Below are 16,553 nucleotides of genomic sequence, written 5' to 3'. Positions count from 1 at the left end.
GTGTTTCTATTCTTCCTTTTTTCTGTCCTTTTCATGAATTTAGCGTGTGCCCAAACTAGAGCAGAGCAAAGCCAGTGGCTGTTCACAATCACTTTTATTGCATTACTCAGACTATATGCTGCCAACCACTTTACGTGGCTCAAACGAGTCAGGAAATCAGCCCAAATGCCAGGAGGTAGGGTGATAGCTGGATAAATGACTTTTGAAAATTGCTCATATCATGTGTGTGTGGGGGTGGGGGGTGGGGGGAGGAACTATAATATCAGTTTCCAAATACCACTTACTCTGGATAAAGGGGCTTTTTTTTATTTTATTTATAAGAATTTAATTTTACAAGCACTAAAATAACTTGCCAGAAATACAGACAAAATAATACAAGAATTATTTCAATCAGGTAATTATAAACTCTTCCTTAGACCACAAAATAGGGAAAGTGAAACAAGACAAGGAGATCAATTAAACAACAGTAAACGTGGTATTAACCTGATTATCCTCAGTTATTTATTATCTGAATCATTATTCCACATTGATCGTCTGGTTGGCTTCTTCAAACCCAAAACGGTGTATAGTCAATTTATTTCATTGGAAACATACTTATTGTCCAGTATTAGTGGAAATAATACAACTGATTTCATTTTTTCTCTTTTAAAACCAGAAATTATTTTAACAATACAAACACTTGAGTCTCTAATCCAATTCCCACTGATTAAGGTAATCCCAGTTTCACAGGCTACATTCCTTTTGAATAAATATACTAAGAGGAATCATTTCAGAGGAAAAAACTTTAGGAGTCATACCCGGAACTCTGGGAAAACAACAATCTCGATATTAATCATCTGTAATAATATTCATTTTGTTCAAATTTTTCTGGTCTATTATCATCTTCAAAATCTTAACCATTTCCTATTCCTGTAGAACTTAATTTGCCGTATCAATTTTTGTAAAGGGGCTATTTTAATGTTTATTTAAAAGTATTATGTCCAATTGTTGCTTTTAGAGGGTCATTCGGGGAGGGGGGACGAGGAGGGTGATGTTGAGCTAACCCTGATTGAGAAATTTTATTGTAAAAACTTCAGACTGGCTTTAGGATCTAAAAGATAATTGGGGAGGGGAACAGAACGTTTTAGATTTGCTTAGACTTCCAAATTAAACTCATCCTGGGGAAGGAGGATTATTGGCTGCTTGAAGGATGGTTATAGGGAAGCAGATCACTAGGGGGCAGCATGTATGTGGGAAAGAAATGTTCAGAAGTGGAAGCCAGAAATTTGGAAAGAATCCATGTGTAGAAGTACCCAAAGGAAAGGCCATCTTTCAGGAGTAGGGTGACCACTGAGGGACCTGCCCCCACAACAGCCAGGGCTCCTGCAACCGACCACAGACTCTTTGAAAAGACACCGCTGGGTGTGCAGAACCAGAGGGCCTGGCTATTGTGGATACAGGTCCCTCAGTGATCACAGCTGGTGTTACAGTTTTGTACTGTGAGTCTTCGGCTGATATCTCTGTATTGTAACCCACTGGCTGATGTTTTAGCATTGTCAACTAGACTGGTATTTCCTTGACTCCTAAAGCGGGTGTTTGTCACACTGAAACATAAAACATAGGACTGCAACGAGTCCATTCAATCTTTTTGATGTATTAGACTTATCAGCCTCTTTGCAGTAAACATAGGGCTCCCTTTACTAAGGTGTGTTAGTGTTTTTAGCGCACCTATATTTAGCGCCTGCGCTAACCATGTAGGCGGCTATAGGGATATTGTAGGCATGTACATGGTTAATGCTTGTACATAGTCAACGCGATTTAAAACGTTAACGCGCCTATAACACTGCTTAGTAAACAGGGCCCTTAGTGTTGCATCCCCTTGGATACTCATTTTTTCATTGTTCCTAATAAATTTGTCATCCCTAGTGGGAATTTCTTTGGTGTCTCCCATTTGTTTCTTTTGAACAGGGGATTTTAGCCACGTTGAGTAAGGTCAGTTTTCAAGCAGGTTAATTCACCTCGACAAATCATGTTGAAAATTGCCCTGTCCCCTTAAGCAACTGTCAGCAGTGGTCCATGGGATGGGCTGCAGGGCAATGTGCAGAGATTCAAAGTGGGGCCTCATTTGCATAAATCAATAGGGGGTGAAAAGTAGAGCTGAAAGTGGGGATTTTGCAAAAAAACAGGGCCGGCCCTGCTGACGGCAAGTTGATCATTCATAGATAACAGTCACCACACAGGCCCTGCACATCGGGGTGAATGTAATGCAGCAGATGGAAACAGGTGGACAAGCAAATAATGAGGACAATGACCCTTGGCTAATGCCACTGCCTAGCCCAGCTTCAAGCTGCAGAGAAGAGATCAAGCCAAAATAGGTATAGAAAAAAAATATAAAACAAAAGCATCTGGTGCACTCAGGCAGAAGAAAAGTTACTAACTAGTTCTTAATCTCTGGATCTAGCTCTGCTTTAATTGCACGCCATACTGATTATACCCCGTGTCAATTACAATGATTTGCAGTAAACACAATCTATTTGACAACATGCAGGCTGCAGTTTCATGCTGTCTCTTGACCATCTCATTTTTAGCTTTTCAGGGTAATGTTGAATTCCACTGTGCTTTCCTTTCTCTGTTCTATTGAATTACACAAACTGATTGACCTTGCTTTTTCCCTCTTGTCCCTTTCTCCTCAGCTGCCCCTGTACCTCTAGTTATTGCCCTTATTTGTCTTTTGCCTGCCCTCTCTCCCCTCTTAACAGTTCCTCTATGTTAATTACCTGAGAAACTTTCCCTAGTCACTTTAGTCAATTTTAGAATGAAACTCCTGAATATGGCCAGAAACACTGTGCCTGTTGTTAGCTGGTTTTATTACAAAACCTTAGGTATCTGGCTAGATCCATTCAAAAATTGCCCTCTTTGTTCATCCAGTTTCTGCTCACTTTCTTTTGCTTTAACTATCAATACACTCCTTCCTTAGCATGAACAATAGGAACAATGGTATTTCAAGCGGACGAGTCGGAGAAACTTACTGACTTCACGGTAAACCTGGAGGACGTAATGGGGCAGTTCGGCAAACTGAAGAGTAGCAAATCTCCTGGACCGGATGGTATTCATCCTAGAGTACTGATAGAACTGAAAAATGAGCTTGCGGAGCTACTGCTAGTGATATGCAACTTATCCTTAAAATCGAGCGTGGTACCGGAAGATTGGAGGGTGGCCAATGTAACGCCCATTTTTTAAAAAGGCTCCAGGGGAGATCCGGGAAATTATAGACCGGTGAGTCTGACGTCGGTGCCGGGGAAAATGGTAGAGGCTATTATTAAAAACAAAATTACAGAGCACATCCGAGGACATGGATTACTGAGACCGAGTCAGCACGGCTTTTGTGTGGGGAAATCTTGCCTGACCAATTTACTTCAATTCTTTGAAGGAGTAAACAAACATGTGGACAAAGGGGAGCCAGTTGATATTGTGTATCTGGATTTTCAAAAGGCATTTGACAAGGTACCTCATGAAAGGCTACAGAGGAAATTGGAGGGTCATGGGATAGGAGGAAATGTCCTATTGTGGATTAAAAACTGGTTGAAGGATAGGAAACAGAGTGGGGTTAAATGGGCAGTATTCACAATGGAGAAGGGTAGTTAGTGGGGTTCCTCAGGGGTCTGTGCTAGGACCGTTGCTTTTTAATATATTTATAAATGATTTAGAGATGGGAGTAACTAGCGAGGTAATTAAATTTGCTGATGACACAAAGTTATTCAAAGTCGTTAACTCGCGACATGATTGTGAAAAATTACAAGAGGACCTTACGAGACTGGGAGACTGGGCGGCTAAATGGCAGATGACGTTTAATGTGAGCAAGTGCAAGGTGATGCATGTGGGAGAAAAGAACCCGAATTATAGCTACGTCATGCAAGGTTCCACATTAGGAGTTACGGACCAAGAAAGGGATCTGGGTGCCGTCGTCGATAACACACTGAAACCTTCTGCTCAGTGTGCTGCTGCGGCTAGGAAAGCGAATAGAATGTTGGGTATTATTAAGAAGGGTATGGAAAACAGGTGTGAGGATGTTATAATGCCATTGTATCGCTCCATGGTGCGACTGCACCTTGAGTATTGTGTTCAATTCTGGTCGCCGCATCTCAAGAAAGATATAGTAGAATTGGAAAAGGTGCAGTGAAGGGCGACTAAAATGATAGCGGGGATGGGACGACTTCCCTATGAAGAAAGACTAAGGAGGCTAGGGCTATTCAGCTTGGAGAAGAGACGGCTGAGGGGAGACATGATAGAGGTATATAAAATAATGAGTGGAGTGGAACAGGTGGATGTGAAGCGTCTGTTCACGCTTTCCAAAAATACTAGGACTAGGGGGCATGCGATGAAACTACAGTGTAGTAAATTTAAAACAAGTTGGAGAAACTTTTTCTTCACCCAACGTGTAATTAAACTCTGGAATTCATTGCCGGAAAATGTGGTGAAGGCGGTTAGCTTAGCAGAGTTTAAAAAGGGGTTGGACGGTTTCCTAAAGGACAAATCCATAAACCGCTACTAAACGGACTTGGAAAAATCCAAAATCCCAGGAATAACATGTATAGAATGTTTGTACGTTTGGGAAGCTTGCCAGGTGCCCTTGGCCTGGATTGGCCGCTGTCGTGGACAAGATGCTGGGCTCGATGGACCCTTGGTCTTTTCCCAGTATGGCATAGTGTCGGGTCAATATTGAGCCTGCAAATAGGTGGGAAAATGTGGGGTACAAATGTAATAAATAAATATTCACTTCCAACGGTGATCTCATTTTGTTAAACGCTAGCTATGGCATTCAAAAAGTACATATTTAGTGAACAGATCCAGACATATAACAGTAATAGTGACCCACTATCAGGGCAGTTCTATGGGTGCTAACATTTATGCATGCATTATGGGGTAGAGTCAGTAAACGATGGGGCTGGGAAGATTGTAAGCTCTATTCACCAGGGACTGTCCTTCCCCATGTTTTAACTTGTACAGCGCTGTGTAACCTTGTAGCCCTATAGAAATGCTAAGTAGTAGTAGCACATTTGAAAGAATTGCATTGGATGCCCATTGCCTGACAAATTCAATTTAAACTGCTGGTATCGGTTTTTAAGGCACTGCATGATGAGGCTCCTGGTGCTGTGGTTCAAAAGTTGCAGAAGTATTATCCTGCAAGATCCTTGCGATCACAGGATCAAGAATTGTTGACTGTTCCTTTTGTCCACAGTATTCGACCACAGGCTGTTCGTGTGCGGATTTTTTTCATTATCGGTCCTCAAATGTGGAATACTTTGCCTCTCTCTGTATGGCAATTGACCTGTTTGGTGGTATTTAAGAACCAGATAAAGGCTTTGCTGATTCAGAGAGCTTTCTCTGAAGCATAGTTGTTGAAGGGGGGGGGGGGGGGGGTTGGGTTCCTAGATCAAGATTAAGGCTCATTTTATGTTTATTGAGTGTATTGATGGTGTTTTATGTGATTTGATTATGTTTGTTTTATTGTACTCTGCCCAGATTTTTGGATGGGCAGATTATAAATGTTTCTAAATAAATAAATAAATATGAGACAACCTTTACAGAATACTGGGCCTAACTTTAGCACTTATAACTGCTAAAAACTGGCATAAATTCTGGTGCCTAACTAATGGCATTTGGGTGCTTAAATGACACTTTTCTATAACATTGCACCTAAATCCTGGGATTACTCCTGACCCGCCCATGCCCCACCCATGGTCACACCCTCTTTGCAGTTGTTCACGAGAGAAGTTAGGCACTTAGTTTACAGAATATTATGCACGTAACTGTATGTATACATCCCAGAGTACTGATAGAATTAAAAAGTGAACTTGCAGAGCTATTGTTAGAAATATGTAATTGATCTTTAAAATCAAGCATGGTACCGGAAGACTGGAGGGTGGCCAATGTAACACCGATTTCTTAAAAAGGTTCCAGAGGAGATTTGGGAAATTATAGACCAGTGAGCCTGACGTTGGTGTTGGGCAAAATGGTAGAGACTATTATAAAGAACAAAATTATAGAGCATATTCAAAAGCATGGATTAATGAGACAAATGGGGGCATAATCGAACATCGCTGGCCAAATAGTTCGCCGGCGATCTATTGTGGCGGCGGCGCTACAGCTTGCTGGAACCGTGTTATCGAAAAAGATGGCCGGCCATCTTTTTTTTCGATAATACGGTTTAGCCCGGCCAAATGCCAGAGATCGCCGGCCTTGTTTTTCAGCGATAATGGGAAAAAAATGCCAGCCATCTCAAACCTGGAGAAATCCAAGGCACTTGGTTGTGGGAGGAGCCAGCATTTGTAGTGCACTGGTCCCCCTCACATGCCAGGACACCAACTGGGCACCCTAGGGGTCAGTGCGGTGGACTTCAGAAACAGCTTCCACATGCATAGCTCCCTTACTTTGGGTGCTGAGCCCCCCAACCTCCCCCTCCCAAAACCCACTACCCACAAATGTACAACACTACTGTAGCTCTTAGGGGTGAAGGGGCAACTACATGTGGGTACAGTGGGTTTTAGAGGGCTCCCATTACCAGCACAAGTGTTACAGGTAGGGGGGATGGGCATGGGTCCGCCTGCCTTAAGTGCACTGTGGTACCCACTAAAAGTGCTCCAGGGACCTGCATACACGCAGGCCTCTAGGACTTGTTGCTGCTGTATAACCTTGGCACACCAGTTGACACCTGAAGACTAATCTCTTTGAAAAAGTCCTTTATTTGAATAAGCACATTTACTCACAGTTAACTGCAGATCAGAGGTTGTGCCCCACTGGCAAAGAGTCTCCCTGGTACTGAGATTAGCAGTAGGTCAGAGCTGGCAGAATGCTGTACAATGCCCACTTTCAGCAACATTCAAGGGATCTAAAACTGGCTTACAAAAATGGCTACTACCTCACGGACTACCGGAAACAAAACAGGGCACACTCTGACCCAGTTAGCAGGGGGAAACGCACTATGGGAGTAGAGCCCACTACAATGCATTGCTGATGTGACACTGCAGTGCACCTAACAGAAAAGGTGTCACACTCACCCGAGAGCCACATCACAAGCAGGGAAAGGCTGTCAGAGGATAGAACACATTCTGCTGTCATGGAGGTGGGTACGGCATTTGAGGCTGGCATAGAGACTGGCAAAAAAGGTTTTTATTTGTATTTTTTTTAGTGTGGGAGGGGGTTGGTGACCACTGGGGGAGTACGAGGATGTCATCCCCGATTTCTTCCGGTGGTCATCCGGTGAGTTGGGGCACCTTTTTGAGGCTTGGTCATGAAAATAAAAGGACCAAGTAAACCTGGCGAAATACTGCTTAATGCCGCTTTTTTTTTGTTCCATTATCGGCGAAAGCCGGCCATCTGGTAGCCACGCCCATGCCCGCCCATGTCCCGCCTTCGCTAAGCCACCGACACGCCCCCTTGAACTTTCGCCAGCGAGGTGATGGGAAAGCAGCGATGCTGTCAAAAACGCCGCTTTCGATTATACCGATTTCGCCGCTTAGGAGTTTAAGATAAACAATCTGAGTGTTAGCAGATAATAAGAATTGATGGGAGGTTTTTTTAAGATATATGATGGTGCACCAAGCCTACGCCTTATAGCCTGCATTGTTGGGCTGGCTGAGTGGCGATACTGAACCTTTTTTTCTCCATCTTTATTAGAAATAGGTGAGAAGGTTGATAACAGGGTGAGTGTTCAATACTTTAGATACACAGCTAGTGTGAGGCTGTGTTTAGATTTTCAGTTATTATTTTGGCTTGAGTATACTATTTACAATGTCAGCTCAATACATAATAGAACATTATAGGTGACAGCAAAGGGTAAAGCAAAGATGTAACATATAGAAGGGTAAAAAAGTAGGAAGAGTTAGAAAGTAAGGTGATTGATTTAAAGAAAGTTGCACATGAGGTCAGAGAAATGGTTAAATGTTAAATGTTATCTTAGCTAGGGTAGGAGTGGATAAATATGTCCTGCTGCAGTATATCCAGCCTGAGTAATAAAAAAAATGTGAAATGTAGGATGGCCTTTATCAATGATGCAGTTTCTTGCAAAAAAACATATCATTCAGTTTGAACTTTCCCAACAAATGATAATAATAAATGAATCCATCATTTGCATTAATTTTAATCATTCCCGATTTTAGTTAGGTATTTTCTTCTGTTTCTTTCAGGCTGTAGCAGAATGATGTAGCACTTAGGGAAAAAGATACAGAACAGAAGTCCAGCACTGGAGGCCAGAATAGCAAATATCTCCACTGCCACCATGTACTTGCCCTTGGTGCTTAGATATGTTGGGATGAAGGAGACCCAGACACTGCAGAACACCAGCATGCTGAAGGTGATGTACTTGGCCTCATTGAAACTGTCAGGTAGATTTCTTGCTAGGAAAGCTATGATGAAGCTGATACCAGCTAAAAATCCTAGATATCCCAGAACACAGTAAAATGCAACTATTGACCCTTCATTACATTCAATTAGAATTGTTCCAGTTTCTGATTTCATATTAAGATATGGGAAGGGGGGAGCAGTACACAACCAGATGAGACAGAGAAGAGCCTGAAGAAGGGAACAGGAAAGGACTATACAGTTTGAGAACCTGGAACCCATCCATTTACGGAACTTGTTCCCAGGTTTGATGGCATGGAAGGCCATGACCACAGTGATAGTTTTTGCCAATACAGAGGAGAGTGAAATGGAAAAAGTAATCCCAAAGACAATCTGACGTAGAATACAAGTAACCTTTTCAGGACGACCAATGAATATCAAAGAACAGAGGAAGCAGAGCATGAGTGAGATGAGGAGAACATAACTGAGGTCTCGGTTGTTGGCTTTCACTATTGGGGTGTCTCGGTAATAAATAAAGATTCCCAGAATAACAGCAGTGATGAGAAAGAAGAAAATTATGACAAAAGTCAATGTTATCCCCAAAGGCTCTTTATAGGACAGGAAGGTTGTTACTTTTGGGATGCAGGCATCACTCTTCTGATTAGGCCATTGGTCCTCTGGGCATGTTATACAGGTATCCATATCTGAGAATGAAAAATATTGTCTTATTTCTCCCAAATAACATCTGTTGTAGCACATACATGAATGCCTATGTTATCCTCTTATGAACCAAACCTTTTTCAACTGCAGCTCAAGTTTTGTATAGTATCATTGTGACTGCATAACGTTATTAGAAAAGGAAAAGAACACAGCAGATCAGTGATCAGTCTAAAGTACTCTTTATTGCAGAGTCTCAGGCATTTTATTTGACTGATACTCTGCAATAAAGAATACTTTGGACTGATCTGCTGTATTCTTTTCCACATTGGAGTTTGCAGGTCATTTGTCTTGTTGTTTCCTTGGACCATTATTAGAAAAGGTACAGAGAAAGGTAACTAAATGATTGAGGATAGATTGAATCTCATATGAGGAAAGGCTAAAGAATTTAGGCTTCTTGGCTAAAGAATTTAGGCTTCTTCAGCTTGGAGAAGTAACCACAGAGGGAAGATATGACATAGGTCTGTAAAATCATGAGTTGAGTGGTATAGAAAAACATAAAATGGTTTATCATTAATCATTTATTAATTTGATATACCACCTCATTAGAGCATGAGTGAAGGTGGTTTACATACAGTTGAACAGGTACTTGAACTGTCCTTAATGGGCTCATGGATTAAGCAATATATTGTACCTGGGCAATGGAGAGCCAAGTGACTTGCCCAGGGTCACACAGAGCTGCAGAGGGAATTGAACCTGGTTCCCCAGGATCTCAAAAAAGGTTTTATGCTCTTTCACAAATTACAAAAACTAGGGGACATTCCATAAAATTATTAAGTAGTATATTTAAATCAAATAGGAAAAAACACTTTTTTTCCACTCAATGCATGATTAGGTTCTGAAACTTGTTGTAGGAGGATGTCACAAAAGTAGTTAGCTGTGTTTTGAAAAGGTTTACACAAATGGTGACAGAACTCATGAGGGAAGAGGCAACTCTGGATCTAGAGCTCACAAATGGAGGCAGTGTTTCCAATGCCCATGTGGATGCCCACCTAACAATAGTGATCATCACACATTATGTTTTGATATAACAGCGAAAGCAGAGTGAAGATGCACAAAACTAAAAGTACTGGATTTCAGACTTAATGATTTTGGTAAAATGGGTGAATACCAAAAAAGGAGCTGATGGCATGAGTAGGCATAAGTGATGTGGAAACAGAGGGGCATAATCAAAAGAAGTGCCCAAGTTTTCCTGAGGATATCCTCGCAGGACGTCCCAGTGAAGGGGCGGGGAAACCCGTATTATCGAAACAAGATGGGCGTCCATCTTTCGTTTCGATAATACAGTCGGGGACACCCAAATCGCAAAACTTAGGTCGACCTTAGAGATGGTCGTCCCCCATTTTTGGTGACAATGGAAACCGAGGACACCCATCTCAGAAACGACCAAATCCAAGCCATTTGGTCATGGGAGGAGCCAGCGTTCATAGTGCACTGGTCCCCCTGACATGCCAGGACACCAACTGGGCAACCTAGGGGGCACTGCGGTGGACTTCATAAATTGCTCCCAGGTGCATAGCTCCCTTACATGTGTGCTGAGCTCCCCAAAACCCACTACCCACAACTGTACACCACTACCATAGCCCTTAGGGATGAAGGGGGTACCTACATTGTGGGTACAGTAGGTATCTGGTGGGTTTTGAAGGGCTCACATTTAATCACAAGTGTAACAGGTAGGGGGGGATGGGCCTGGGTCCACCTGCCTGAAGTGCACTGCACACACTAAAACTGCTTCAGGGACCTGCATACTGCTGTCATGGAGCTGGGTAGGACATTTGAGGCTGGCAAAAAATATTTATAAAGTTTCTTTTTAGGGTGGGATGGGGTTGATGACCACTAGGGGAGTAAGGAGAGGTCACCCCCAATTCCCTCTGGTGGTCATCTGGTCAGTTCGGGCACCTGGCTTTGTCGTAACAAAAAATGGACCAAGTAAAGTTGCCCAAGTGCTTGTCAGGGACGCCCTTCTTTTTTCCATTATCGGACGAGGATGCCCATGTGTTAGGCAAGCCCCAGTCCCGCCTTCGCTATGTTTCCGACATGCCCCGTGAACTTTGGTCGTCCCCCGACGGAAAGCAGATAAGGAAGCCCAAAATCGGCTTTTGATTATGCCAATTTGGGCGACCCTGGGAGAAGGACGCCCATCTCCCGATTTGTGTCGAAAGATGGGCACCCTTCTCTTTCAAAAATAAGCCTGTTAGTGGTTCAAGCCTGCTATAAATATGGCAACTGATCTTTATACAAGGAAATTAAACAAAAATGAGAGAAACAGGAAGCCTATATGGTTCCCAAAAGAAGTGGCTGAAAGAAAAAGGGCAAAAGAGGCAGCATTCAAGAAATACAGAAGAAAACAACGAGAAGATTACCGGATTAAACTCAAAGAAGGAAAGAGGAAAATGCAGCTAGCAAAAGCACAGGCATAAGAAAAAATGGTTAAAGATGTCAAAAGAGGTGACAATGTTTTTCAGATATAATGGGGAAAGGAGAAAGGCTAGGAATGGAATTGTAAGACTGAAAGATTCTGAGAATGGCTATGTGGAGAGTGATGAGGATAAAACAAATGTGCTACAGAAATACTTCTCTTTGCTGTTCATGGAAGAAAATTCTGAAGAAGGACTGCGGTCGGTCAGCTGCTGAGGGTATATCTGGGAATGGAGTGGATACTGCCTCGTTCATGGAAGAAAATCTGAAAGTGGACAAATCTTATTCCAGGACACTAAGCTTAGAGAAGTCCTGACAAGACCTTTAGAGATGGGAAAGTTTTGTGGGATTGGAGACAAGCTGCTGTGGTCCCTCTTCACAAAAGCGGGGATGGGGAAGAAGTGGGAAATTACAGGAAGATAAGCCTCATGTTTGCACAAAAATAATGGAGTCGATGCTGAAGAAAAATATAGTTAACTTTCTAGAAGCCAATGGGTTATACAATCCGAGGCAACATGGCTTTACGAAAGGAAAATCCTGCAAATGAATCTGATTGACTTATTTGACTGGGTGATCAAAAAACAAGATAAAGGACATGCACTATATGTAATCTACTTGGACTTCAACAAAGCCTTTGATACTGCCCCTCACAGAAGACTTATGAATAAGCTGGGAGAGCTGAACATAGGACCCAAAGTGGTGTACTGGTTTGGAAACTGGTTGACTGACATGGTGACAGAGAATGGTGAAAATGGATTCCGCTAGGAGTAAAGGAAGAAGAACAGTGGAGTGCCTCAAGTGTCGGTGCTGGGGCAGATTCTGTTTGATATATTTGTGAGAGACATCGCTGATAAGTTAGAAGGAAAAAGTTTGCCTTTTTGCAGATGACACGAAGGTAGCCAATAGAGTGTATATCCCTGAGGGAGTAGAAACCATGAGAAGAGATCTCCTAAAATTAGAATAATGGCCAAGGGTCTGGCAGTAAAAAATTAATGCAAAAAACTGTAGAGTAATGTACATGGGGTGCAGAAATCCAAAGGATATGTACCAGATAGGACAAGAGAGATTGATAAGCTCAGCTCAGAAAAGGGACCTTGGAGTGATGGTGTCTGAGGATCTCAAAATGATAAAACAATATGACAAGGTGATGGCCATGGATTGAAGGATGATAGGCTGCATAGTGAGGGGTATAACCAGCAGAAGAAAGGAGGTGTTGATGCCCTTGTACAAGTCATTGGTGAGGCCCCAATTGGAGTAGTGGAATTAGAAAGGATACAGAGAAAGACAACAAAAATGATAAAGGGGGATGAGACAACTTCTCTTTGAGGAAAGGCTAAAGCGCTAGGGCTTTTCAGCTTGGAGAAAAGACAGCTGACGGGAGATATGATAGAGATCTATAAAATAATGAGTGGAGATGAAAAAGCTAATGAAATTTAAAAATGCATGGGATAAACACAAAGGAATGCTGTTTAGAAGGAATGGATCCAAAGAAGCTTAATAGTGATTAGGTGGCAACACCAGTAATTGGAAAGCAGAGCCTGTGCTGGGCAAACTTCTATGGTCTGTGCCGTGATCAGTGGTGTGCTGGAGCCGGCTCGCACCGGCTCACAAGAGCCGGTTGTTAACTTTTCTCGGCTCTTGCGAGCCGGTTGTTGAAACGTGCAAGCCGGCTCTCCACCCTCCCTCCCTCCGGATCCGGTCCCTCACGTCACCGACCTGACTCTTCGAATTCTTCAGAGCAGGCAGTCTTGCCTGCCCGCTGCCAGCTGACTCTCCCCCGCTGCCGATTCGCGCTTTAAAAATGGCCGCCGAGACTTCTGCTGAAGTCTCGGCGGCCATTTTGAAGCGCGAACTGGCAGCGCCAGCGGGAGAGAGTCAGTGCTGGCAGCGAGCAGGCAAGACTGCCTGCCCCGAAGAATTCGAAAAGTCAGGTCAGTTCAGTGATATGAGGGACCGGATCCGGAGGGAGGGAGAGAGGGAGGAGAATTCGCTGAACACGGGAGGGGGTGGCAGAGGTGAGATGGGAGTCGCTCGGCAATTGTGGATGGAGGGGAGAGAAGGGTCGCTGGGTATGGGTGCATGCAGGGCAGGGGAGAGGAGGGTCACTGCTGGACATGGGTGGATGGAGGGCAGGGGAAAGGAGGGTCACTGGGTATGGGTGCATGGAGGGCAGGGGAGAGAGAAGAAATGCTGGATATGGATGGAGGGGAGGAAAGAGTGAGGAAGGAGATGAGATGAGGGAAAAGAAAGAGAGGAGAAAAACTGCACATGGATGAAGAAAATAGGCAGAAGCTGAGGACCAGAAATGAAGAAGAAAGGAGAAAAGGAAAGAAATAAATTGAAAGGAAGCCCCGGAAACCGAGTTAAGAGGACAGATAGCAGCAGAATCGGATACTGGGCCAGCATGATCAGAAAAACAGTCACCAGACAACAAAGGTAGAAAAATAATCATTTTATTTTCATTATAGTGTTTGGAATATGTTCACTTTGAGAATCATGTGCTCAACATTAAAAGTTTATATTTATTTACTTATTTATGGCAATTTTATCGCACATTAAACATGAATTAGATTGGAACCTGGGATCATTTAATTTTTTTTCCTGCAGTAATGCATTGCCACCCCCCCCCCCCCCCAGGCTCTCTCCCCGGCTATAGCCAGCTCTGCAGTTTGGGGGGGGGGGCAGAGGGGGGCCGGGGAGAGAGCCTGTTGTTAAACATTTACCAGCACACCACTGGCCGTGATTATGGCTGAACAGATTCAGCAGGGCCGTGCCAAGGGTCTCTGGTGCCCCCCTGCAGACTATCAGTTGCCCCCCCCCCCCCTGTGTGGCACAAGATGCAAAGGAAATAGGAGCTGAAAGATGGAGTGCATCTTTGTGGGATTGCTGAACAAATAAAGGGTTTACAACCACTTGGCTTTTCATGCTTTCATGTTCATGAAATTGGTAATTAAATCTTTGATATCTAACTGGGCACATAAATCATTCTCAATAGCAATCATGGCAAGGCTTACAAGCCTTTCTTGCAAAATACTTGATCGCAAATAATTTTTTATGATTTTTAACCGTGAAAATGATCACTAGCACTGACTCTAAAGTTTAGCAATTTCATTAAAGCAAAATGTATTTTCACATATCACAAACTCTTTACTCTTCCTATCCAAGGAGAATGTTTTATATAAAAACAAACACAAAAAAAGCAATCAGATTTTCACTTACCAGCTCTTCAAACACTAAACAGTCAGCTAAACTTCTTTGAAACTACTGTTGGAACCGCTTTTAGCTCTAGCTATCTCAGGTTACCTGGTAATTATGCACACATCATTGTAGTCATCATGCCCTCCTCTCGGTGTACATGCTCAGAAAAACTTTGAACCACTTACAGATTTTAACAATTACACTATTTATTTTTTATTTCTCCCCAGTCTCACTTGCACAACTCCCTCCAAACCTGTTCTCTTTAATTTGAATGTTGTTCAAGCTCACCCTGACTAAGGAGTTCTTCCCACACCAAAAACATATATAGCACTAGTTGTATTTTTTCAAACAACTTCAGCAGAGCCTGCCTGCCTCAGTGAGCACTGCTGCATGAAGAGGGGTTGGGCAGGGGAGAGAGGAGAATATCTTGTTGAGCAGACTGGATAGATCGTAGAGGTCTTTATCTGCTGTCATCTACTATGTTACTATTTTAATATGTTACTATCCAGCTCATTTTCGAAAGAGAAGGGCGCCCATCTTCTGACACAAATCAGGAGATGGGTGCTCTTCTCTCAGGTGCGGCCAAATCGGTATATTCAAAAGCCGATTTTGGGTGCCCTCAACTGCAGTCCATCACAAGAGTGGCCAAAGTGTAAGGGGGCTTGTCGGAGGTGTAGCGAAGGCGGGACTGTGGCATGGGGAAGAGATGGGCGCCCTAGGCCGATAATGGAAAAAAGAAGGGCAGCCCTGACGAGCATTTCACCGATTTTACTTGGTCCATTTATTTTTAGGACCAAGCCTCAAAAAAGTGCCCAAACTGACCAGATGACCACTGAAGAGAATCGGGGATCACCTCCCCTGACTCCCCCAGTGGTCACTAACCCCCTCCCACCCTAAAAAAACAAACTTTAAAAACTTGTTTTGCCAACCTCTTATGCCAGTCTCAAATGTCATACTCAGGTCCATCGCAGCAGTATGCAGGTCCCTGGAGCAGTTTCAGTGGGTGCAGTGCACCTCAGGCAGGCGGACCCAGGCCCATCCCCCCTACCTCTTACACTTGTGGTGGTAAATGTTGAGCCCTCCAAACCCCCCCCAAAACCCATTGTACCCACATGTAGGTGCCCCCCTTCATCCCTAAGGGCTATGGTAGTGGTGTACAATTGTGGGGAGTGGGTTTTGGGGGGGATTTAGGGGGCTCATCACCCAAGATAAGGAAGCTATGTACCTGGGAGCAATTAATGAAGTCCATTGCAGTGCCCCCTAGGGTGCCCGGTTGGTGTCCTAGCATGTGAGGGGGGCCAGTGCACTACGAATGCTGGCCACTCCCACGACCAAATGCCTTGGATTTGGGATTTTTTGAGATGGGCGCTCTTGGTTTCCATTATTGCCAAAAACAAAGGGCGCCCATCTCTAATGTTGACCTAAATGGGGGTGCCCATGTTCAATTATGCCCTTCTATATGTAAAAGCCCATAAACCATTAATAAGGTAGTCATTGGAAAAGTCACTGGTTATCTCTGGAAATAACGGGCATGGAGTTTATTTACTTTTTGGGATTCTGCTATGTACTTGTGACTTGGATTACAACCGTTAGAAAGAGGATACCAAGTTAAATGGATCTTTAGTCTAACTCAGAATGACAAATCTTATGTTATTATGTTTGCAAATTTGGATAAAAATCTTTGTTTACTCATCAGAACATTTGGGGGCTTTCCATATGGCTATTTAGCATCACTACCAGGATATCATGTGTCAATTATTTTTCCCCAAACGACCACCAGTTGCATATGTGCTGTGATATTCAATGTCAGCCCCCACCCCCTCCAGATACTGGCCCTGAATATCCAGTTATGGGCTGCTGAAAACACTGGTAGAATTCAGTCAACACTATTTAATCTTATA

At 43.4% G+C, this 16,553-nt stretch overlaps 1 protein-coding gene across 1 annotated transcript; it reads right to left on the bottom strand.

The window, feature by feature from the left end:
- Window positions 1-8,118: 8,118 nt before the first annotated feature.
- LOC115464439 (vomeronasal type-2 receptor 26-like) lies at window positions 8,119-9,021 on the bottom strand. The gene has a single exon (XM_030194819.1). The coding sequence runs from the start codon at window positions 9,019-9,021 to the stop codon at window positions 8,119-8,121; it is 903 nt and encodes a 300-aa protein (XP_030050679.1).
- Between the last annotated feature and the right edge of the window lie 7,532 nt (window positions 9,022-16,553).

Source organism: Microcaecilia unicolor, chromosome 3 (assembly GCF_901765095.1).
Source record: "Microcaecilia unicolor chromosome 3, aMicUni1.1, whole genome shotgun sequence".
NCBI lineage: Eukaryota > Metazoa > Chordata > Amphibia > Gymnophiona > Siphonopidae > Microcaecilia > Microcaecilia unicolor.
The sequence above is the reverse complement of the archived record's forward strand: the minus strand, read 5'-3'. Positions and strand labels throughout refer to the sequence as shown.